The 26,376-nt window shown below is 41.7% G+C and overlaps 1 protein-coding gene across 3 annotated transcripts in view; it reads right to left on the reverse strand.

Moving 5' to 3' along the window:
• Positions 1-26,376, reverse strand: part of RBM20 (RNA binding motif protein 20) — a 534,741-nt gene that overhangs the window by 459,447 nt on the left and 48,918 nt on the right. The window contains exon 1 of one of the 3 annotated variants that reach the window (XM_068258699.1): positions 11,280-11,402. The exons of the other annotated variants lie outside the window; for them this stretch is intronic. Within the exon in view, the coding sequence (XP_068114800.1) occupies positions 11,280-11,365 (86 nt within the window). The 5' untranslated portion in view covers positions 11,366-11,402. Of the gene's footprint in view, positions 1-11,279; positions 11,403-26,376 lie in introns of those variants that run through there. 3 annotated transcript variants of the gene reach the window in all.

Raw genomic sequence — 26,376 nt, forward strand, 5'->3', positions numbered from 1 at the left:
TTTTGATGTGCTATCTGCCACTGTTAAAATAAACCTACCATTGAAATGATACTGTTCTGAGACTTTTCATTTCTTTGTCACTGGACAAACTTACAAAATCAGTGAGGGGTCAAATAGTTATTTCCTCCACTATATATATATATATATATATATATATATATATATAGTTAGTAATATACCTTAATGACATACATATACCTTAATGACATACATATACAAAAAAAGTACCAAGATAACTATCTATAGATATTACTTTTCGTCCACTAGCTGTCCCCACACTTTATCCTGTGTACTTAGAACAGTAAACAGTGTGCATGTTTTTACTTTCACTTCAATGAATAATTGCTGGCTTCTAGCTGAAGCCGTAATCTTTTATTCATCATTCATTCACAGGCACTTTGATCAGCTTTGGGAACAGATGTTTCCATTCACCGTTCAGTGCTTGGCGGGACGGCGACATGAGCATGCAGGCCGAACAAAAACACTGCGGTACGTATAGATACTCCCCTTATCCCGAAGTGCAGGCCTCAGGGGAAATATATATATATATATATATATATATATATATATATATATATATATACATACATATACATATACACATACATATACACACACAGATATATATATATATATATATATATATATATATATATGTGTGTATATTATTATATACACACATACACACAATACAAGGATCCGCAAGTTTTAAGGTCTCTCGATATATTCTTATGCACAACTTGCTCTGTGGTGTAGGAGGAGCTTGCAATCGAAAAATGGAAGCAAAAAAGAAGTCAGCTGTAACCTGGATTAGAAACTATTCATAAGCTTATCCCCACCTACTAGACAATGATGAGACAGCTAACTCCAATCTTATATTCAAACTACATAAAAACAAGTACTGGTTATAGACAAGTGACAGCATAAATGCATGAGGAATAAAACAAAAATTTTATGACTCCTAACAGTTCTTATTTTTTCATTCATTTGAATAGCTCTGGATTTCAGCATAAAAAATGTCCTTACAACATACTACAGGCCACCCAATGGTCTCAGGCTTCTCTCTTCCACAGTTTCCTTTTTCTCACACAATACCCTGACAAAATACTCTTATAAAAAGATCCAACGCATGCTTGCTCATAGCAGAAATCAGTCCAAAACATCAAGCCCATTCTGCATGTTTTTCCTAATAAATAATTGTTTACCTTATGTAAACATATTAAAAAAATCCAAAGAAGATCAAAATATTGTATCTGCCCCCACCCGATGACAGTGCTCTCCATTGTCAATCCTTATTACTCAATCTCTTTTGGCAGATTGGCACAATTATACAGAGGCAAAAACCCCTATTTGCTTAAAAAAAATTATTTTACATAAAGTCCAAAAGGCAAAATAAAGTTAAAAGCAATTTCTCCAAATCAATAGAAAACCCCCATTTTTCATAGCAGCCACTTGAACCATTGGGAACACAAAGGCCACAGTTTGGGGTTATAAAGTTATTTGTGGCATCAAGAAAATGGTAACAGTTACTCATGGAAACCAGTTAACTTTTGGCTTATTTTTTTTTTTAATTATAGAAATTGAAAAGATTGATTGGTTGCCATCAGTGACCATGCAAGGCAAAATTTGGGAAATAAGTCCTGCCCTTTTCATCTTGACGGTAAAAGCTGAAGATGGCTTGATTTTTTTATTTTATGCTTCAAGGACAAGAATCTGGCACATAATCTGGCTTTGGTTGGGCTGAGACTGGCCAGTCTAATATCATGATAGATCCACAGACTGAAAAAGCAGTCTGATGCAGCCATTTTCATGCCCATGTCCATGGTTTCATCAAATACCCATCAAGGAAGGATCAATCAGATAAATTGGAAAACTGGGTTTCAATACATATTTTCCCAGATCACAGAAGAGCTCCATCACTGAGCCAATCACTGCAGTCACTGCTACTGAGTGAGTTCAGTGATTGGCTCAGTGACGGAGCTCTGCTCCCACCCTCGGCACTGTCAGAGTTAGAATAGAAGGTTTTGGTGATTGGATGGACTTGTAGCTCCAGAGCCTTATTGCACGTGTGGCTCTAGAGGTTAAAGCAAGTCCTGTTGAGCCGGAGTGGCGGACAGAATCTGTGAATCTGCAGCTCATCGTGGGACTCCTGCCGCATTGTTAAGCCAATTATTAAGTATGTCACACGGGGACAGAGGCAAAAAGGGGACACAGGGGTGGAGAGCAAAGGAGGACATAGGACAGGTGATCCAGGGCACTGAGGAGACACAGAAGACAGAGGAAAGGATGACAGAGTGGGAAGAGGACACAGGGACACAAAAGGGACACAGGGGACAGAGGCATTGGAACCCTTCGTACCATAAGACGCAGGTATTTTATTCCCCCCAATTTTGGGAGAGAAAAGTGCATCTCATGGTCCGAAAAATATGGTAAATGTATCATAAATATTTTCATTATTTTAATTCTGCCCAGTAATGTAGTGGTATGGTTGCTATCCTCAGCCTATCTTAAGCTAAAACTGGAATTCCATTTCATATTTAAATAGGAGGCAGCAAAATTGACAAATTTTCCGACAGCAATCAGAATTGTTTGAAAATGCAAACTTATTGGATTATACTGTATAGGAGTAGATAAACCTTACCTCCAGAAAGAAACAAACCACATGGGTAGATATAATGATTTAATGATGCACAATAAGACAACAAGTTTCACAGGTACTAGCCCGCTTCCTCAGGTCAATAACAAGTGCATACGTTTGCAGCCGTCACAAGTGTGGGGTATACTCCAGAGATTAGAATATATTTTTGGTTGTCTCCAAAATATAGTGGACATTTCGTGTCAAAATAACCCAAGGAGAGCGACTGACCAGTACCCGCATAGCAGACCTGGGATACCGAGCAGGAATATTCAATTTCCAGTAGGCTCTGTCGGTGGTTGTAGGAGTGCAACCCACCCTTGTGAGTATAATAAATTGCATTAACCTCGGCCATATGTCCTAACGATACTACATCACTGGGCTCCTGGTCTCTCTCATTGCAGAATCCTGGCCTTTGGAATCTCAACCGCCAGGAATCACCTTGAATCTAATATGTAACATAGCTTTTTTTGTTGTCAGGGAGGTTTTAGGTTCCTTTTGGTCCCTTACCAAACCCTAGTGGTTAGTTAATGTGGGCTTGTCTGGTGTGGCAAGGTCAGCATAGAACCCTTGTGACCAAAAAGAAAAAAGAAAAAAAAAGACAGAACAACCAGGATTACCAATAGCATAATATTTAAGGGGGATTACAGATACCAAAAAATTATATTTCCAATGCAGTAGGCACACCGTCTAGGTTCTGGGTGCTTGGTGAAGTGACTTATGGCAAAGTCACAGTAATCAAACAGTAAACACAAGTCGCCAGCACACCAGTATTTTCATCAAATGCTTTTATTGTGCAATCATCTCCACACAGTATCCACAATGGTTTCCAGGGCCTCGCATGTCTAGGTTCTAGGTGCTTGGTGAAGTGACTTATGGCAAAGTCACAGTAATCAAATAGTAAACACAAGTCGCCAGCACAGCAGTATTTTCATCAAATGCTTTTATTGTGCAATCATCTCCACACAGTATCCACAATGGTTTCCGGGGTCTCGCATGGTCCCCCTTTCTCGAGGCATGTGGTATACCACCTTGAGAAAGGGGGACCGTGCGAGGCCCCCAAAACAATTGTCGGATACTGTGTGGTGATGATTGCACAATAAAAGTGCGAAGCATTTGATGAAAATACTGGTGTGCTGGTGACTTGAGATACCAAAAATTAAGACTTACAAACCCGGGTTGCAATTAAGAAACCACTGTTGTGAAGCATGTGGATCAATCTGTCTTCACTCGGATAGAAAGATCTATCCTGTACTTGGGTCACACTCCAAAAAAGGCTCCACTGGAACCAAGGGCTGCAGGGATAGCCCCTAGAAAGGGAGTAGGGAATATAATGGGAGGAAGGAGGTGCCCCACTGATGTGCAAGGACAATGGCTGGTATAAAAAAAAGAGTAGTCTTACCTCATCACCTAATTGCTGTGATCACTAAGACACTGTATTATTAACCCGAGGAAGCGGGTGAATCCTGAGAAACACATTGTTTATGGTGTCCAATAAAACTCTAAAAAAAAAAACTTCCTGACGTGGTAAAACTGTTTTTTTTTTATTATACCAGCCATTATCCTGACACATCAGTGGGACGCCTTCCGTCCTCCTAGCATAGTTAGTGGTTTAGTACTTTGCAAAACTCCTGTTTCCCAAGTCGTACCCATAGTCATTGGATTAGAAAAGCTCTGTAGGATCAATGAGCTTTAGGCATACTGTACACCAGCAGCTCTGGATGTGCACCTGGCTATTCAAGGACATAAAAGGGTTTGCGTATTCACCCACTGAGCATTGTGGAATATTATTCTTACTCAAGTAAAGCTAATTATTTGTAAATACCTTCTGTTTTAAGAAAGCTTATTTCTATTTAACATACGGTAGTTTAATTAAAAATAAAATTACACTTCATCTTGCTCCAAAGGTATTATAATTTCAGTTAAAAAACAATCAGCAATACAGGTTGTTCTGGTTGAAATAACTTCCGTTATACGCCTTCAAAATATGATCCTATATTGTGCTCTCTGTGCCATATCCTAGAAGTAGATGCCATCTTGTAAATAAAAATAAGTTTACAGGATAAAAAACTGAAAAAAAAAAAAGTGCGCTAGGTCAGCTGACTTTCAGAAAACCTTAAAAAGAAAAAAGATCAGAGCTTTAGTATCCCAGTTTCAGTAAAACACCACTGAGTGTCTGTCATGCCTGCTTATTAAAAAGCTTGCCCACCTCTTGCTCTAGACGTTTTCTTTCATGTGACAGGAACTCTGAAATGTTTGATTGGCTTTTAAACCTTTTATCCCACTCTAAACACAGCTGACGCTCTTCACTCAACATGGTCAGGTCTTTGTGGCCATCGTATACCTCATCTCTCAGTGAAGTTTCCAAGGATATTTAACAAAAGGGCTGGGGTGCTTTTACAGTGGCGTTTTCATCTTTCAATGCCTCCCCTACTACCACCACCACGGTTTTATTGAAGTGGCGTTTGTATTTTACACAAGTTGTAAACAATTAAAAGTAAACATGGCTCTTCAACTGCATAAAAATAACCATTTAGAAAAAAAAAAGAAGTTGATTCATATTCCTAATTATTATTACTATTAGTTACTATTATTACTGATCATATAATTTCAATAATCTCCTATTAGAAGCTAGAATAAACAAAATAAATATATACACTGCATGTATATTAGAGACTTATGCATTGCTTTATACGCTGTAATTCAAATATTAAGTTTAAAAATGTGCTTCAATATCAACTAGATTTCATATGTGATATTGGGATATTGGGATATATTCTGTAGATGATTTGTGGTATGTTTTTCAAATGACCTTCTGATTATACTTAATGAAAATGTAATGTGACCAAATTGACAGAGAAAAATATTAAATACACACACACAAAACATCCCTATATCAAATATTCTCATTCATACACTTGCCCAACATTTATGTAAGCAAATTATAAGCATAACATCTTTATGGCCAAAGATTTATTAAAGGGTTCTTTTGGCAACATCTGCATCCAATTTTCACATATTGCAAAACAAAACTTACATTAATTTTGTCCCTCTTGAGTTCTTACTTTTAAAAACCTGATGACAGAATTTTGCTCTTACGGTAAAAAAACAGAACCTTCGTCTGTACAGTTTATAGCGAGTAAGAACTGCAAAAATGATAGTTATTATTTTAACATTTCTGTATATGGGTTTCTCCAAAGCTTTCCGTCTTTAATGAGGCAGTAAAAATCTCAGTGTTTAATATTTTACAAGGCATTAAGTCCGCAAGCTGGAATTTCTTTCACAGCAAGGGGAATTTAGTTAGGGGAATTTCGCACATTTAGTAGGAAAGGATGTAGTAATACCACAAAAAAAAAAAAAAAAAAAAAAAAAAAAAAAAAAAAAAGGAGTTCCCACATCTTACCCAAGAATTTAAATATTTGAAGTTTTTTTTAATTATTATTTACTACATCTAATGGATAAATAAATCATCACTGGACATTGTTATGCCTGATTATTTTCTTGTTCTGTTTTACTTCTTTGCTAAATAAAGCTTAAAAGTAAAAAAAAAAAAATCACAACAACAATTATGACAAATAAGCTCTTTATGTGTTTTTAAATTATAGTACAGGAAAATAAGAGCGTACTCGAAACCATGAAAAACGTAAATTGTAAAACTGAAAGAGCAACATAAAAAGTAAATTTTTATTTGGAAATGTCAGCCAATGAATGGCTGTGATGATGTGGGTGGGGTCAGTAGTACATGGCAACAGACGTTAAGTTATGCAGCGCAGTTTTAAAATAACTTGATCACATTTCAGAGCCAAAGGAGGACATGTTGAAAATATTATGAGCTACCATATTAGAAAATCTGTAATCAGCAAAAAAGTACCCTAGGAACATGGCGGGACAGATTTTATTGCTTTATCTATTTTCCCATGGCCATCTGCTCTAATAATACATTTTAAAATATTTCCTCTTGTTTTAATGGTGATGCAATGCTGAATAATGGAAGAACTGCCGAAATCTTACTATAACCCCAACAACCGCTATATCACTGGGTTGAACAGACACCTCATTACAACTCTGTCAATTATATTATTGCACGACATAGTTTAAATGAAAAAAAGGTGTTGTATGGAATTTCCCAACCACTGGTACACTATATTCCTATGGAGACAAGCTATCGATGGTTCCAAGGAAGACACCTGGCTGTCAAATTATACCAAGTATAACATCTTAAATTTGTACACAAACATAAATGTAATAAGCAGACTGGACAAGCCATTTCATATCCCTGTAGACTGTCTTGATGTGGTTCCTTAGCTAAAGAACCCTCTCAGTGTAGATGCTTGTTTTCCAAACACAGTGATAAGCTAAATAAATAGACACCATGGGGTAGCTAGCAGCTAGAGAAAACTTTTCTTCACCACATTAATCTAGATGACTATGCAAGGAAAAAAAGTAAAAAAAAAATACATATCTTTCAATGGGTTAATGAAAAAAAGTTTTGGGGAAAGTTTTAAATAAGGGTGTATATTAGGGTAACAGCATCTACTCTACTAAAGCCACTGAAAAACATGTGTAATGCACAATTCACAAAGAATGGAACTAGCGGATATTCCTTTCTGATAGTCATTGAGAAAAAACAAATGATGATAGATAATGTAGTCTGGATAGACTGACAGACAATTCATAAATTCCGAAATGTGAGGCTAGAAACCCACTAGGAGAGCTTTTCTGAGCGCTTTGTGATTTGAAAAGCTCTAGCTAATGTAATGCTATGGGTGTGATCCCACTTGAGTGATGTGATTTTATAAAAATCCCCCATAGCATTGCATTACCAAGAGCTTTTTCAAATCACTCACGCTTACAAAGCGCTCACAGTGGGTTTCTGGCCTGAAAGAGGATATTAACTGTATTAGCCAGACTATATATTTATTAACAACAACTAAACTGGTTATTCAATGGGATCGACCTAATTAATGTATTCATCAGACCTTTGACATCTGTAAATAATTGTAACAATTATTGTACTTGCTCTTTTTATACTATAATTCAGGTTTTGGCAATAAGAACACAAGTTATTAGATGGAAAGATATGAGCAGCAGAAAAAAAGAGCAAAAAGTATGTGACTGTGGGGCCAGGTGGGGGGGGACAGGTGACAGCAGACAAAAGGCTGACAGAGAGACATCGGTTTGATTTGTATACTGAAAAGATTGCATTTCTATTAATACAAACGTATAATCAAAGTAGATGAGAGAAGAAAGAGAGAAAAAAAATAATGAATAAGAGAGATAACAGGAGAGGGAGAGAGCACAAGAGTGTATGCGAGGAAACAAGTACAAGAGAGATTATGACAAAACTGAGAGGACTGATGGGCATTTTTTCCATGTCCTATATGCACCACGTGGGATGAACTTAGCTTTACTTTACCAAATGAAATAAAATGGCTATTTAAAGGTACAGCTGGTGTTCTCTTACTTATAGTACTGCTAGCATTTTTGCCTAGGCCTAACTGCTTTCTAAACATTGTTAGTGAAAAAGTTTTGTTGCAGGGGGAAAAAAAAAAAACAATGGCACAGTTAGAAATAGGCATAGACTTATTCACACTGTAACACACACACTCACTGCAATAAAAAATAAAAAGTTGGTGACAGCAAGTTCTCGACAGTGCTACTCAGCCTGACAATCAAAGGGAAAACCGTAAACCAAAACTAGATTTTCTCAAGGCAAAAATCTGCATGATATATTATGAGGAGTGTATAGGACTATTCACAGTTAACACACAAAATAAAAAAGGCATACTAAAATGTATTGCTTTAGATTATGCCTCACATTATGGTTTTGTTGCAAAGGAGCGTTTTCTATAATTTCTGTCAGCAAATTATATTGCAGAGAACCGTGTAGTTATGAGTGCAGCTGCCCTAAAGCACATCCTGGATGCATTTGACATGCGCAACAAGTGTTCATCCCTCTTAGAGGCAATTCTGCCTGAAAAAACTTATTACAGGCTAACTGACATGCAGTCTCAATGCATTTTGGATGTATATAAAATGCATTCATTTATAGTCATGTAATAAGACTATGGATATCATACACTAAAATAAAATTTAAAAAAATATTTTAAAAAAATCTGATCTCTTGTGCTCCTAAACTTTAAACGCCCAATCAGTTTCAAATACATTTTTTTCTCCTAAGAGATTATTTTTAATCTTCTGTTTAAAATAACTTTTTAGCATTCTGCAATTGAAAAAAAAAGTACCAAAAGTAAGTGAAAAGGTACTGTCAAATTATTCTGAGTATTTTCTTGCTCGCTGGTGGCTTAAAAAGACATTTTATTAATAAGGTGTATAAATATCACCTAGGAAAAAACTTAAAAGAAAAGAGAACTGAATAAGGCCCAACAACATTATTGTAAATGTTTTACAATATCCTGGGCTCCAGTTTGAACCTATTATTCTCTGTACCGTGCTGCAAAAATACATCCAGGACCTTATTCAATTCACCTTTCCTCCTATGTTTTCTCCCAGGTGATATTTTCACACCTCATCAAAAAATGTCTTAAGCCCCCAGCAAGCAAGAAAATACTCGGAATAATTTTGACAGTACTTTTTCACTTTCTTTTTGGTACTATTTCCATTTGCATAGTGCTGAAGTGAATTTTACGAGGAAAACTCAAATAAGGGCCTCAGCTGCTTTGCTATTGACAACCGCTTTGTATGTGCATAAAATAAATACATTTACATATATTTTACAGTAGAGACATTGAATTCCCTGGCGGTAAAGGTCTTATATAATGAGTAAAAAAAAAGTAAATCTTATACACACTGTATATGGAGGAAGTGCACACAAAATGTTGGGCCTAACTGAATAAGCATCTCCAGGGCTGTAAACCTCACCTAGGAGAATTAAATTTGTCTGCTTCTTATCTGGGTAATATCAGAACATAGTGAGGGTTGCTGAAAGGCTGGGAAATGGTGGATGTTAGTAGTTGTGTGAACGCATATGCACACACACATCTACAACGAGAACAATTTAGAAATGGTGAAAATGCATAAAGGCAATTGGTCCTAGATTTATTTAAATACTTTCCTGCTGCAAATGCTTGCTGCATAGGACAACAGCTGCACAGGGTAGTTACCATTCAGCAACCCTCGCTGTGGTACAATATGAGGCGGAGATTGGGAAAACATGCCATTTTTAAATAATCATAGCAAGGCTGGCTGGGTCATTACATGGTGATCACCTTTCATGGACAGACAGTGACAAGAATTAATAAATATATTGTGTACAGCTCTGCAGAAAATGTCTGCACTATATAAATGCACCAAATAATAAGAATAATCATCACCTATGATCTAAGTGAAGCTATGAAAGCTTGCATTAACCTTCTATCAGCAGTTAGTTGTTATGGCAGTGTCAGAAGCAACTTAATTTTTTTGTAAAAGAAAAAAAAACACCTTCAGGATCTCTAGTTAGTCTCCAGGAAAATGTTAGCAAATAAGGTTGGTTGCGTTTTCCAAATTAAATCACAAGTGTGAACTGAAGGGCTCATTTGCACATGTCTCCATTTACTTAACTGACCTAAAGCACATGCACCAATGTTTACAAAACATAAAGTGAATTGGAAACGCATCTAAAGTGCACATTAGCGTCACCTAAAATCCACAGGTGTTTAATAGGGCAGAGGCGTGAAGAATAAAAAAAAGTTTGTTTTATCATAAAAGAATTAGGGAGCACTTATAGCCAAAGATAGTAGCAATGCGTAGAGTGGTTGACGTAAGTGATAGCTTTTACTGACTAACTAAACGTATTTACAGATGCAAGCTTTCGAGAAAAAAAGTTTCAATTCCTCTTCTTTAGGTGATATAAATTGCCTGAAGAGAGAATACAAAAAAACAAAAAACACACACACACTTTCCTGAAAGCTTGCATTTGGAAATATTTTGTAAGCCCCCAAAACATATAGCTTGCTACTGTTATCCTTTTTTGCAATAGTGTCGCATAAAACTAAAACAGTCGAATTTACCAAACTTAGAAGAATGCCCCAAAAAACTACTTCTTGATAAAATGCCAAATTTGTATGTTTTTATCAGAAAAATCTCTACATCATGTTGTGATGACGATGAGAATTATGGATGAAAGATGGACAGAATTTAAAGCGTATAACTATACGTAACTAGTCCTTGGAGCACATGTTTGCATGGCACTATGTACACACTTCCAGCTTCTCCCAGACTCTGACAGTGACATTGCAAAGCGAAACTCCTATTGGTGGACACTTAATGACTCGCTCTATAGGTTTAATCTCTTATTGTGATGTCACAGTACAGCAGATGCCCCCCTCCCGGATGTGCTCACACCCCACTAATGACAATTAATTTGTCCTTGAGAAACATGTGAGAGTCTGGCTTCCAGTTGTCAACTTCATTGTACCTAAATAAAGCTTCCAAAATACCCCTGGAATTCCCCATAAAGGATGGCAGCCCCTCGCCTGTGCCAGTCGCTGGGCACCAAGTTATCATTAACAATTATTGTTACAGAAAACTCTCATAAGGTACTTTCACATGTGAATCATCATATTGAGAGATGCCCCCTCCCAGAATAAGCTCTGCATTGCTGGAACACCATAACATAACGGAACCATAATCTAAAACTTACTTCTGTCCGGGCTGGGGTCTGGAGGCTCCCCCGGGCTGCTTCTGCTCACGGGGGTCCCTGGCCTGACTCATGGCGGCTAAAAGCATTCAGCAGCAGCGGCAGAAAATCCCCCCAACGACTGCAGCTCAGATCCACTCCACGGCTGAGAGAGAGGGAGGCTGTCAAAACAAACGTGATGGGAGACCTGCTAACCCCTCCTAACACCAACCTCCCCCTCTTAACTCTTCCTAATCCTGGACACACTGAGCACTCTCCTAACTTTACTTCAAGCCCAGCCACCCCTCTTAACCCTTTCAAGCCCTGAAAACACTGAAACTCATACTAAATGTACTACAACACAAGTGCTCCCCTCTTAACCCTTCCTAACCCTGAATACAACTCCTAACTGTACAAGTCCAGCTTCCAATTTTAACTCTTACAAACCCTGAGTTCACAGACCCTTATAACTGTACTACAAGATCAACCACCTCCTCGTAACCCTTCAAAATTCTGAATACTCGAGACCCTAATTGTATTACAAGACCAGCCACACTCTCTTAATCCTTCCTGACTCTGGGTAGTCCATTCCTAACTTTACTACAAGATTAGCCTACCCTAACGCTTTACAGACTCCTAATTTAAAGCTGAAGTGAGAGGTATATGGAGGCTGCCATATTTATTTCCTTTTAAAGTAAACCAGATATGGGATAATTAAAAGATTTGATACTTACCCGGGGCTTCCTCCAGCCCCATAAGCATGTCTGAGTACCTCGCCGTCCTCTCGCGGTCTGCCGTTCAGCCATAATCAGCCCCAGTAACTGGCTCAGTCACATCAGTCGGGGTCTTCTGCATATGCGCCGACCGCTGGCGCATGCACAGAAGACACCGACTGACGCGACTGAGACAGTTACTGGGGCTGATTATGGCTGAGCGGCAGACCGCGGGAGGACGGTGAGGGACTTAATCATTCAGTCTCTGGTACACTTTAACCATTTCAGCCCGCGGGGATTTTTCACCTTATGGACGAGAGGAATTTTCACCTGTCAGCGCTTCTCCCTTTCATTCCCCAATAGCTTTATCAGTACTTATCACAGCAAAATGATCTATACCTTGTTTTTTCCGCCAGCAATTAGGCTTTCTTTGGGTGGTAAATTATGCTAAGAATTATTTTAATCTAACTGTATTATAATGGGAATAATAATAAAAAAATTAAAAAAATGCATTATTTTTCAGTTTTCAGCCATTACAGTTTTAAAATAATTAATGCCACCATAACTAAAATCCACACATTTTATTTGGCGATTTGTCTTCGTTATTTAAATGTTAAAATTATACCCCTAGTTTAATGTATGGTGACAATATTTTATTTGAAAATAAAAGGTGCACTTTTTCAGTTTTACATCCATCACTGATTTTTAGCCCAATATTTATTAATTTTATGTCCTCTTGACATAAATAACCATTTATTTTTATTCCCCAAAGTTAGTAGGTGTGTTATACTATTTGGCCACAAGATGTCCCTACTGAGCAAAAATCCCATTAGCGTACAATGTACCAGGGAAGTGACGTAGGCTTCCATCGGAAGCCTCCGATCACAGGAGCGGCGGGGAAGTTATGAATGGAAACCGGCGGAAATCGCGGCGGGAGATAGCGCGGCGGCTCCATTTACAGAATAAACACTGTTTTTGAACAAAAACAGTGTTTATTCTCGGCGGACATGCTCGGATTGGCACAGGGGACTTTTGTCCCCTGCAGCCAATCCCCTCTGCTAGCAGCAGCAGCGCGATCGCGGGCATCTGCCCGCACGATCACCTGCAGACCACCCAAACTGCAGGGACGTGACTAGCGCGTCCCTGCGGCTCTAGCACTTGCCGCTGCGGACGTGAAGCTCACGTCCGCGCGGCTGAAAAGGTTAAGTAATACCAGTTACCTGGTTATCCTGCTGATCCTCTGCTAATACTTGTAGCCATAGACCCTGAACAAGCATATGCAGATCAGGTGTTTCTGACATTGTCAAATCTGAAAAAATTAGATGCCTGCTTGCTTCTGGTGTGATTCAGACACTACTGCAGCCAAATAGACCAGCAGGGCTGCCATGCAACTAGCATATCTTAAAAGGAAATATATATGGCACGGACACGGTTAATCCAGCGCAGGAGACGTGGGCGCAGCCGGTGCCACCATAGGCCGTAATAGGTATTACAGCTATAGCAGCGCACATGGAGTAACTTCGGCGCCGTCACAGAAGACGGAGCTGAAGCTACTTTTAAAACACAATAATTCGGCTTCCAGCAATTGCTGAAAGCCAAATTATTTCATTCCCCACCATGGCGGCCTGGAGGGGGAATAGTATTTAACACAGCCAGTACTTGTGCAGCAGCAGGATCAGCCATATACTGGCTGTATCCTGCGCCCAAGTCTCCTGAGTCTACCTCTCGTACACTATATGGCAGCCTCCATATTCTTCTTGTCCTTTTAACCCTACCCAACCTTGGATAGGCTCCCAACTGTACTGAAAGACCAAGCTCCCCATCAATCCTTTCTATCCTAACACACTACGGACCCTTTTCCACTAGCAAGCGCGATTACACAGGCTGCTTTTCACACTTGCTGTGACTGCCTCATATAGAACGACTATGGCGAGAATCGCATCGGCCAGAGATTGCAACTCGGGGAATAAAATCGCGGGAGTAGAAAATGAGCCCTGGGATTTACATGTGAATTGCCGTGCTCTAGTGATTGGCAGCCAGTGAAAAGGGGCCTTAAGGTTGCCAAACACGTTAATATTTATCTGTTCAATTTTACCACAATTCAATGAAAACAACCGGTTGTACAGATTTTTTGTATGTTATATAGTCAAATTGTATTCAACCTGAATAAATTGCATGTGACTATTCAGTACGTGTGTGCGTGTGTGTAGGTATATTCAAAAAATTTAATTAGTATAGTGTGTAATTTTAAATAATATATATGGAAAAGAGATTGTTAGGTAGTGGAAAAGGCTTGTTTCATTTAAATATAATTCTACCTGCGATCTACCTTGCAAACCTATTACAATCACTTGCGGATCGCAGAATGCTAGGTAGAGAGAGACTAAATGGTCACGAACGTTTCCATTAGTGCGATCCATTTGAGACGTGATTTTCTCCTGATTGCTGGTCTGCTGCATTTTTTTGCAATTGAGCTGAGAGCAGGAAAATCACGTAGCAATCACACTGATATGCGATTTTTACACAATTCTGCAATTCCTATTATTTTTTGGCTCCCTTTTGATTCTCCTGGCGCAAATCGCAAAGGCAGGCACCGTACACCTGGTGGATCACCTAGGACTCGTGGTAGTGGAAAATAGAAACACAAACGTGCTGTAATGTGTTTTTGTTTTTAAAGTTGATAGAATGCCCTAACCGTATTGTACTCTGTTTACTTATTTTAATTAATAAACGGAAATCAATGAGTGGTTGCAGAAATAAAAAGAAGCAATGTGCTGTTCATTAGTAACTGTAATGCAAAACAGAGATTGATGATGGCATGAGATTTTGATAGACGTGCAGAGATATTAAATTTGAAAAAGGTACCGTGTATACTCAAGTATAAGCCGAGTTTTGGGGACTAAAAAAGTGGTCCCGAAGTGTGGATCTCTGCATATACTAGAGTCACCCTGTCCCTCTTGCCGGAGAGGTGTGATTTGGGTCCCCCGCATGTGCCCTCCGTCTGTGCGGTATGTTTAATTACTTACTCACCAAAGCGGTATTTACCGATCCTGTTACAATGTGCAGTAGTGTGTGTGTGTATCGCCAGAGTGGTATGTGCAGTTCCGTGTCGCCATGTTTCCACCCCCTACACAGCGGTATTTGAAGTTATCTGTCCTGGAGTGTTCCCCAACTCCCCCTCCCTCCCCGCCGGAGCTGTATGTGCAGTTCTGAGTCCCGATGTGTTCGCCTCCCCCGCCCCCTGGAGAAGTCTTTGCAGTTAGGTATCCCAATATGTCCTCCCACCCCTGCTGGAGCGGTATCTGTAGTTTAGGTTAACCCGGCATATGCAGAGCGGTGAGCTGGATTCATCTTCAGCTTGTCCAGCGGTCTCATTTCTATGATGCCCAGTACTGGCGCATGACGTGCTCCACTAGAGGGAGTCATAGAGACGAGACTCTGATAGAAGAGCTTAGATGAATCCTGGCGCACAGCTCTGCATAATCTTCATTTCGCTCCTATACCGCTCCGCAGGGGTACATCTTGGAGACACATTGCGATTATCCACAAATACTGCTCTGGCCGGGGAGTGGGGGGCCGGGGTTACACTTCAGGGACACATCGCCTCAAATAATGCTCTGGCAGGGGGGCACATTCAGGGTACACCTCGGGGACACATAGCCAAAAATACTGCTCTGGTGGGGGAGGGCTGGGTACACCTCGGGGACACATAAAAACAAATACTTCTCTGCTGGGGGGGACAGCACAGGCGGGGTACACAAGTAACCATCAGCTAGTCTGTGAGATACACAAGCAGTATTTATGTATGGAGATTTCTCAGCAGCCTGCATTCTGCGGTTGTGTTAAACTTGCTTACAGATGGCATAAATCAGCTTGCAAATGTCAGCGCTTTGCTGCTAATAATGCACCTAAGCTAGAACTTTCTGTATGGACTTTTGCACGCTTGCTGCGATGGACTTACAGCAATTGAGTTATGGAATTGTTCATTAAAGGATAACTGTAGTTAGAAGATTATGGAAACTGCCATATTTTTTTCCTTTTAAACAATACCAGTTGCTTGGCGGCCCTGCTGGTCTGTTTGGCTGTGGTAGTGTCTGAATCACACCAGAAACAAGCATGCACCTGATCTTGTCAGATCTGACAATGTCAGAAACACCTAATTTTCTGCATGCTTGTTCGGGGTCTATAGCTAAAAGTATTAGAGGCAGAGGATCAGGAGGGCAGTCAGGCAACTGGTATTGCTTAAAAGGAAATAAATATGGCAGCCTCCATATACCGCTCCTTACAGTTGACCTTTTAAAGCATTTTATCACAGAAACCACACGATAGTAATTTCAGTGGTAATTAAGTTGTACTACCTTCCTCTTTTCAGTGAAATGATTTGGAGCTTTCATGTAATTTCACAATGGTATTTCCAGTGAGCACACTGCTTTATCATGTGTGCCAACAGTCTACTTAAAAAATGAACTCAAACTATCAGATCATGATTATTATCATCATAGAAAAATCATATACTGTTGCTGTCTCATGCACATATAAATTTTATTGCTGCCTTAGCTGCTTAATGCTGAATCACAACACATTAAAATAACACAGACATTTAAAATCACTACCTGGCCAGGAGCGCTTGCAATTTTAATAGGGGACCTGACCCATGTAAACATGCAGCGTTATCGCCCAGCCTTAGCCTATGCAGAAAACGCTCTGCACCACATGGGTCAATAAGGTCCACAGCCCACCACCGCTACACCCTGCACGCTGTGCGCCGCTGGATCAACTTGCACACTCTCTACACGGAATATGGATCCTCATAATGATAGCTCAATACGGAAGTCCGCTTGGAGAGATCAAGATTTTTGGGATTGCATACATGGATCTGCCTCACAGAGCACACTGGGGTTGGCTATTCATCTGACTTGACTTTAACAAGTAGCGTCACTGTGTGACTTGCGGTACTTGCGCGTTCAGAAGGCGGACTCCAGTCCGCTTGAGATCCAGTCTCTCAGTGCACTGAGTTGCTTGATCGCGTAGACGTCTCTGATTCCGTTCTCCTCATGAGCGGCCCACCGGTATGGTCTCATAGCTTGTGTTAGATGCAATTGGGGATCCCGGCCGTGTGGAGTATCGCTCAGCGTTCCGGCGTTTGCACGTGGGAGGCCAGCGCGAGCACTCCTGCGGTAGCCACGCCTACCGACGCGTTTCGCCCCACCCACGGGGCTTTTTCAAGGTAGCGAGTAGCGATAGGTCTGAACATCTCTCCTCTTACGCTCGTTCATTCAAGGCTCCACCTTCAGCTTGTATTTTCCATGGCAACAAGTGCCTCCATTCATTTATATTTCCTGATAACGGTGGAGGTAACTAATAGGCACAGGAGATGTACTGAATTCATACACATTCATTCTGCTCCATCTCCTTTTTAAATTGTTTCACCGACAGTAATATAGAGTAAAAGGATTTTGGTCACTGGATATATATTGATAACAAGTACGCTACTTTAACAAGTAGCGTCACTGTGTGACTTGCGGTACTTGCGCGTTCAGAAGGCGGACTCCGATTAATTGCAGGTATGTGGAGAGGACCAAAACATTCACCAACCATGATGCCACGATGACATTTGACATACGTGACAACATAAACTGCAACTCAACAAGAGTAGTATACGCAATTAGATGCCCCTGTAATCTCCTGTATATAGGCAAAACGAAAAATCGGTTAAGCAAGCGTATCGGTGACCATGTTGGAAACATTCGCAATCAAGATCTCGATAGTCCACTGGGGAAACACTTCAGGGACTACCATAATGGCCAGCCTGATGGCCTGACATTTAAAGGTATAATCAAACAACGTATTCCCTTTCGAGGTGGGGATATCAAACAAGATCTCTATAAGATCTCTATAAGATTGAACAAACTTGGATTTACCGTCTGGGGACACTAATACCCAGAGGCTTGAACACTGATCTAAACCTTGTGCACTTCCTGTAACAAGCGATAATCTGCCTCTTTGATGTGGAAATGCCAAAGCATCAATATATATCCAGTGACCAAAATCCTTTTACTCTAAATTACTGTCGGTGAAACAATTTAAAAAGGAGATGGAGCAGAATGAATGTGTATGAATTCAGTACATCTCCTGTGCCTATTAGTTACCTCCACCGTTATCAGGAAATATAAATGAATGGAGGCACTTGTTGCCATGGAAAATACAAGCTGAAGGTGGAGCCTTGAATGAACGAGCGTAAGAGGAGAGATGTTCAGACCTATCGCTACTCGCTACCTTGAAAAAGCCCCGTGGGCGGGGCGAAACGCGTCGGTAGGCGTGGCTACCGCAGGAGTGCTCGCGCTGGCCTCCCACGTGCAAACGCCGGCACGCTGCGCGATACTCCACACGGCCGGGATCCCCAATTGCATCTAACACAAGCTATGAGACCATACCGGTGGGCCGCTCATGAGGAGAACGGAATCAGAGACGTCTACGCGATCAAGCAACTCAGTGCACTGAGAGACTGGATCTCAAGCGGACCGGAGTCCGCCTTCTGAACGCGCAAGTACCGCAAGTCACACAGTGACGCTACTTGTTAAAGTCAAGTCAGATGAATAGCCAACCCCAGTGTGCTCTGTGAGGCAGATCCATGTATGCAATCCCAAAAATCTTGATCTCTCCAAGCGGACTTCCGTATTGAGCTATCATTATGAGGATCCATATTCCGTGTAGAGAGTGTGCAAGTTGATCCAGCGGCGCACAGCGTGCAGGGTGTAGCGGTGGTGGGCTGTGGACCTTATTGACCCATGTGGTGCAGAGCGTTTTCTGCATAGGCTAAGGCTGGGCGATAACGCTGCATGTTTACATGGGTCAGGTCCCCTATTAAAATTGCAAGCGCTCCTGGCCAGGTAGTGATTTTAAATGTCTGTGTTATTTTAATGTGTTGTGATTCAGCATTAAGCAGCTAAGGCAGCAATAAAATTTATATGTGCATGAGACAGCAACAGTATATGATTTTGCTATGGTCTATGTGGTGGTCTGTTGCTGGCTCCTAGTCTAGTCGCACAAATTATCAATAGGTGGCTCTCCGGTTCTTTTCAGTAAATGATTATTATCATCACTGTCATGCTTCTGCATAAACATTACTGATGATCAGTGAGATTCAGATGATTACGTCTAACGTGCAAACCAAGTGCAAAGTGTGTGCAGCTTGGAACTGGGCTAAACAATTACACTTTCTGCCATACTTGATTGGCCCAGTTCCAAGCTGCATACAATTTGCTTTGTATTTGTATGCAAGCAGGAATTAGGATTTCACTGCCCATCTTTGGCCATCTCTAATAAGTGTGTGTGTGCAGTAGATGGTTGAGGTGTCCCAAAGCAGAGCATTAAAGAAATCCATTTTTGAGCTGTTTGAAGTGGTTCTGAAGGTTTTATTGCTTAAACCTCTTCATACCGTGTTTCCCCTAAAATAAGACCTCCCTCAAAAACAAGCACTAGATAAATAGGATGCTATAGTGTATGGGGGGAGGTGTGCAGTCTCTTACCACACCTCCCTTATGGCTGTGTCCCCCTCCATTCACCTATAACTGCTCCAGTATTCTATTTAAGATGGTCGGCGCTCTTTGGCCTGGTCTTGCTGTATTCTGGGTTGGCTCCATGACTGCGCTCCCCTCTTGTCTCTATCAGTGTGCGCATGCGCTGATGTGTCTCCGGCACACATTGATTGTGACGGAAAAAAGAGCTTCTGGGCACCAAAATGCATAAAGACGTCACCTTTAATTTATCCTCCCAACACCTTCAAAACATATATGCAATGAAAATCAGCCTAACAGCCGTTTCGCAGGATAACCTGCTTTTTCAGAGGCAGCACATTGATTGTGACGAGGGCCGAAAATAAGCCCTAGCCCATCTTTTGGGGGAAAATTTATATAAGACAGTTATTTTTTTTTTTTTTTTAAGGAACCACGGTAATAGATTAGTACATTTTATAAGATGCTGCAGTGTTGTGTTGATATTTTCTGTATAAGATACATGGTTGTAAAGCAGCCTCACCTGCTATTTGCTGATGGACACTGCAGCTGTGACACAATAGCCTGCAAAGTTGAACACTGCAGCTGTGGCCTGGGTTATATCAGGACTGAGCTTGCAGTAAGAGGTTAGAAGTGTTTGTGAAAAGCTGGTGCAGGCAATTTGGGGAGAGTGAGGGGTATTGGCTAAAAAATTCTGTTTTTAGGTCGCATTCACAGTGGGACATTATGGTCGCGTGTTATAAAGTCTTATAACGCAGCTTACCGCACTGCAATGCTAATCCTATCTGCTGTTCACAGTGCGACGTTAAAGTCGCGTTAAAAAATATGCCGTTGTGGAAACTCACTGCTTGTAGTGCATTACCTCTTAACGCAGACACGTTGCAATTTTAACGTCACATTAAAATGCAATGTCCCACTGTGAATGCGACCTTAGTGGCAACTTTGTCATTTCTTATTCTTCAGTTAGTGCAAACCCAATAGTAAGTAATAAAACTCCCTTCCTGATCTCTAACCCTAACTTACTGTCTTGAAATGAATTCCTTACTTTTAACTTTTAAGCCTGGTACACTTTCAAATATTATTGGCCAATCACTGACCAATGATTCTCATTGTATGTTATGCTGTGCCTTTCTCTCTGCTCCTGCGTTTAACCTTTACTCTGTCTTGTGTCACTGTTGGCAATCGCCGCTTTTGCGATTGCGTTCACACCTTGGTCTTCGCTTTTGTATGTCGACTGTCGCCGGGCGGCGACTAGATTGGTAGACATACATACATTCTGTTCCTGTGCTATCTCCCTCGAGAGAAACTATCCTGCTCTGTATTGCTCCATTACGTACAATCATTATCTGTGGCATCTGTGGCTGTGCAGAGGATCTGTTCCTCTGCACTCCACAGCTCCATCTGCCGGCAGGAATTCCTCTCTACTGGTGCATAGCACCATTGCTGGGTTCGCTCCGATTATACGCTTTTGGAGGATTTCCGCGGTGTCAGCGCGCATCCTGTGCGCTGACCACGGAAATAGTTACAATCGTTACAGTATGACCAGCCAAACCGAAATTCCCAGTGTAGAGGGAATTTCCGATTTGTACGTTTTTGTCGAATTTGATTCTTATATCTTTAAGATGCTTCAAAGATATTGCTGCGCTCTCCACTCCTGTAAGGAAACAAACGCCACATAGGGCAATAACGTTCAATCTATGTTTCACACTAATCCAGCTCCCACAGTCACCAGTGATGTGTGCTTCAGTGATTCATTACTCTCTCTCCCCCACCCCTCTCGTTGGATGCTCACCAGATTATACTCTTAGATGCACTTTGAGTATGGTACTATTTCCAGTTCCAGTTAACTCTAGAGAAAAAGAGAGGAGCTCCACATAGGGTAATACAGTTCACAACAATAGAACAATCAGGGTACTGCAAACACCGTGCTTCTGTGTTAACACCCAACAACCGTGCCACTCCAACGTATTCCACGCCACACTTCTCACCAGATGTAGCCCACCTTTCTTATCACAGGTGGAGACTGCGCTTTTTGTTGTACCACTCAATCAAGAATACGATCCTCAAAAGTTGAAACAAGGCCTCTCATAAGGTCCTTCCTTTATTAACTGTTAAAAGCTTGCTCCATAAAAACATAAAAAGAAAGAACAACCGCATATAGCGTATTACAGTTGACAATATCTCTATGCGCAATAGCAATCTCACTTACGCCTTCAGAAGTATATCTCGCATGTCATATACAGATGGCTGTCCAATGCCCATCCGCCTGGCGCCCGGGTGCGTGTAGCTAAGTTCGCGCTCCCCCGTTCCGCCTCCTAAATCAGTCGCAGGGTTCCGTCTCGTGTGCTCCAAGGATGACCGGCCGGTCCATGCACTTCCTAGTGCCTTGCGACGTCGAACGTGTAGCTCCGCCCTACGCGCGTTTCATCATCAACGCCAGACTCATCAGGGGCTCCCCTGATGGAGCCCCTGATGAGTCTGGTGTTGATGACGAAACGCGAGTAGGGCGGAGCTACACGTTCGACGTCGCTCCTGATGGAGCCCCTGATGAGTCTGGCGTTGATGACGAAACGCGCGTAGGGCGGAGCTACACGTTCGACGTCGCAAGGCACTAGGAAGTGCACGGACCGGCCGGTCATCCTTGGAGCACACGAGACGGAACCCTGCGACTGATTTAGGAGGCGGAACGGGGGAGCGCGAACTTAGCTACACGCACCCGGGCGCCAGGCGGATGGGCATTGGACAGCCATCTGTATATGACATGCGAGATATACTTCTGAAGGCGTAAGTGAGATTGCTATTGCGCATAGAGATATTGTCAACTGTAATACGCTATATGCGGTTGTTCTTTCTTTTTATGTTTTTATGGAGCAAGCTTTTAACAGTTAATAAAGGAAGGACCTTATGAGAGGCCTTGTTTCAACTTTTGAGGATCGTATTCTTGATTGAGTGGTACAACAAAAAGCGCAGTCTCCACCTGTGATAAGAAAGGTGGGCTACATCTGGTGAGAAGTGTGGCGTGGAATACGTTGGAGTGGCACGGTTGTTGGGTGTTAACACAGAAGCACGGTGTTTGCAGTACCCTGATTGTTCTATTGTTGTGAACTGTATTACCCTATGTGGAGCTCCTCTCTTTTTCTCTAGCGTTAACTGGAACTGGAAATAGTACCATACTCAAAGTGCATCTAAGAGTATAATCTGGTGAGCATCCAACGAGAGGGGTGGGGGAGAGAGAGTAATGAATCACTGAAGCACACATCACTGGTGACTGTGGGAGCTGGATTAGTGTGAAACATAGATTGAACGTTATTGCCCTATGTGGAGTTTGTTTCCTTACAGGAGTGGAGAGCGCAGCAATATCTTTGAAGCATATTATCCTACACTGGACTTTTTTTGCAGCGAGCCCACTGACTGTACATATAAAGTGGTAATCATTGTATGACCTGTGGCGCAGTGTTTTAGAATTTATATCTTTAAGAGCTTCAAAAGACCAGACTCTGAAACCAAGGAAGACTTCCTTGCTGAATGTGTAAGATTCTTGCTGAATCCTACCTTTCAAATTACTGACCCGTCCACGTCAGCTCTCCAATTCGCTTATACGCTGTTGCAAGGAGATCTGTTTGTGTGGGCTTATGAGGTATTGAAAAGCAATTCCTGGGAGGATAATCTTTATCAGTTTCTTACATTGATTTTTTTCCACTGGTTTAAGCTGCCTTGCTTACCACCCATACTTGATGAGTATGTATCTGTTAATCAGTCAGCTGTTCTATCCCTTCCATGCAAAACCATTCAGTTTGATAATAAATGCAGTAACAGCTCCCTGGTATCTAGACAGCAGCCACTTGTAGCGGCTGAAACAAGAAAAAGAAAATCTAGGAAAACTTCCAAGCGGAAAAATCTGTTGCCTATGGCAACTACAAATAAAGAAATTATTTCTGTAAAGTCTGAAATGAGTAAAACACTTGAATGTGACAAACTCAGAGAGACTTCTCAGTCTCAGGTTTTGTTGCCTCAGGCTAAAGCATATGTGGAGCCTATGATAGGCCGAATTATTTGGTATATTGAAGGGGTAAGAAAATCTATGCTCGTTTCTGATTCCAAACCCTGCGAGTGTTTCTTTGATACAGAATTGTTGGAACCACCATTCGCTCCGTGGGAGGTTGGGGGTTTGGTTGAGGAGCTTGAGTTTGATTGGAAGGCCTTTTGCGATTTTTACATCGCAAAAAGCAAGGTGACGCTTAATGCTTGTGTTGAATCTGTGTACGCTTTGATTGGTTCTGATGAGTGCGACGAATGTTTTGTGGATCCGCTCATTTGACTCCAATAAAGCGACACCATTGTCTTATGATTGTTCCTGTCTTTCTTGGGTAAAGCAAGTGAGTTTAGACACTGTGCGATCTGAAATGAATGGGTGTACTACGGTGATGGACACCTGTGTGAATTCTGAAAGATTCTCTCCTGTTTCTGTGGAATGTGAATCTGTGCGATCTGATGCCAGTATCTCCGGCGTTTCTGCAGATTGTGATCTACATAAATGTGTCAGTTTTGTCAAGGATATGTGGGATCCTTTGTCGATTAGAAACAGATTTTTTTCTCGCAGTAATTGTTTAAGACCTTCCATTTATGATCCTGCTATGGGAAAAATTACTAAACCATGCAACACCAAAAGTAATGTTAATTTGTCTAATAAAGTTTCTCCTGTTGTTGTCGCAATTTCTTCTGCAAATGAACCGATGTCTCACTCTGTTCACACCTGTAAAGGCCCGTTGCCTGATGACAGTTGCTCCAGTGTTTCTGTCCTGAATACCTTGCAGTTTGGTCCACAGATTGCGGAGGTTTGCACTTTGGAAGCGTCAGTTTCGCAACCTAAAGCGATCTTGGATTCGCAAATTTTGCGTTCTGACTCCTCAGATTCGACATTGTTAGCCGAGTCTAAGGGTGAGACAGCGCTTTGGTTTTGCGAACCTGTTACTGGAGAATCTTTGCCTTGTCCAGAGAAGATCTCTGTGAGCCTGCCCTGTACCATGAATAAAACCATGATGTCCAATCGCACTGACATTTGTGAGTCCCTTTCTTGCTCAAAAGCTAGTACTGACTCTCCACCCTGTACTCTGGATGAGTTCATATTGCCTTGCCTAGAGGCTCGTCTAGGTATTGCTACTCTTCTCACCTGTTTTTCTGCTATTTTGGAATAGCAGTCTGGTTTGACTGCTATGCAAGATTCTGCGTGCAGTGAGGTTAGAGTTAGGGAGTCAGTGTGTGTTCCAGTAAATATTCCTGAGCATCTTGTTCATCAAGATAAAATTCAGTATCAGCGGATTGTAGAACCATCCCTGGGACATTTTCTCTGTCCGCAAAGTGTGTTTGATGTTTTGCCCTGTGACATGGATGGTTCGGATTCCTTGATTTCTTTGTCAGAAAACTCGGAAAACAATGCTCCTGAGCTTTTGTTTGATGTTCTGGAGGTCTCCGAGTTCCTCTCAAAGGGTGCAGAACTTTTGGGAGGTGCCTCCTGTCCCGCAGGGCCGTCTGAGGCATTGCCCATTTTAGTGGGCATCTCTGCTATACTGACTACTTTTGCGGCTCTTGTGGAGCTTCAGTCATGCGTAGTCAATGATGTGTGTTGGTTGAATACCAGTACAGTCACAGAAATTTCTAAGGCGAAGTCCATGTCTTCTTTTGAAAGTCCAGTGCTTGTGACCACTACTCGTGATGATTCTCTGCCAGGTTTTGGTTTTGATCTTGTCGTGATGGACTCTGAGGTTGGCAGTTCCTCGACGTGTCCTGAAGTTTCTCTTGTGCTAGTGTACCCCAATGTGCTCTGTGACCCAGAAAGCCCAAGTGAGTCTCGGTTGCCAGCATGCTCACATGCTTCCTTGGTGGAAACATGTTCTGATGTTGCCTGCCTGCCTGCATGCCCAGAAGTGGTCCCTGAAAGCCCCGATTTGGATGCTTGTCCTTGTAATCCTGAATCCGGAGTTGTCATTGGTTCCATAGGGGTTCTTGATAGTTCTCCATGTGAGCCTGATGATCGTTCTGCCCTCTTGGGATCTCTGCGGAGCTTTAAAGTGTTCTGGGAGATTCTGGGAGAAATATTTCCTGGTACCCTGGATGAGATCGACAGTGGTTTCTATGTGGAAAGGGACACTTCAAATAGGTATTGTGGCAGGTTTGGTATTTTTGGACGGTCCCTGGAAGGTGGTGGCCATTGCTCGGAGGGTGTCGATGGGTTCTTCTCTGGCATTCACAGTTCTGATGGGTGTTACACTGAGACTTGTAGTACTGATGGGCATGTTTCGGTGGCTTCTGCTTCCGACGAGGTCGGTTTTGGGAGGATTGACTCTGGAAGTGAGCCTAGTCGGGCTGTCCCGACCTTCATGAGTCTTCAGTCAGAGTTTTTTGCCAATATCTGTTTTGAGAGACGTCTGGAAGCCATCTCTAGAGGGGGGGGGGGGGGAAGGTACTGTAATGATCCGCTCAGCTGTCTGCACAAGCAGACAGCTGTTTGACCATTCCTTAAGTCTGTGGGCTGCAGGTCTCTGGAAGAGTGACCTGTCTTCACTTTGCAAGTTTCAGACCTGCTCTGCTGCTGAGGAATTTACATACATTTGTTTTGCAAATGCAAATTGCCTAGCTGCCTACTTTGAGGGCTTGCAGTATAAATACCATGTGATCCCACAATCCTTTGCTGGTCATGATGGTTTGTTACAGCTAAAATACTCCTGGAGTGTCAGCCTTGCTATTGTTGCTAATAGATTATCTTAGAGTAATTCCTGGGGACTGCACTAGGCATTCCTTCTAGTGCAGTCAGGTTGCATTATTTGTATTGCCTTGTTCTCCCTCTCTGTCTCGATTGCCTTGTCACCAGCGGCGGTCGACAAGGAATCGTTCTGT

This window comes from Hyperolius riggenbachi, chromosome 10 (assembly GCF_040937935.1).
Source record: "Hyperolius riggenbachi isolate aHypRig1 chromosome 10, aHypRig1.pri, whole genome shotgun sequence".
Classification (NCBI taxonomy): domain Eukaryota; kingdom Metazoa; phylum Chordata; class Amphibia; order Anura; family Hyperoliidae; genus Hyperolius; species Hyperolius riggenbachi.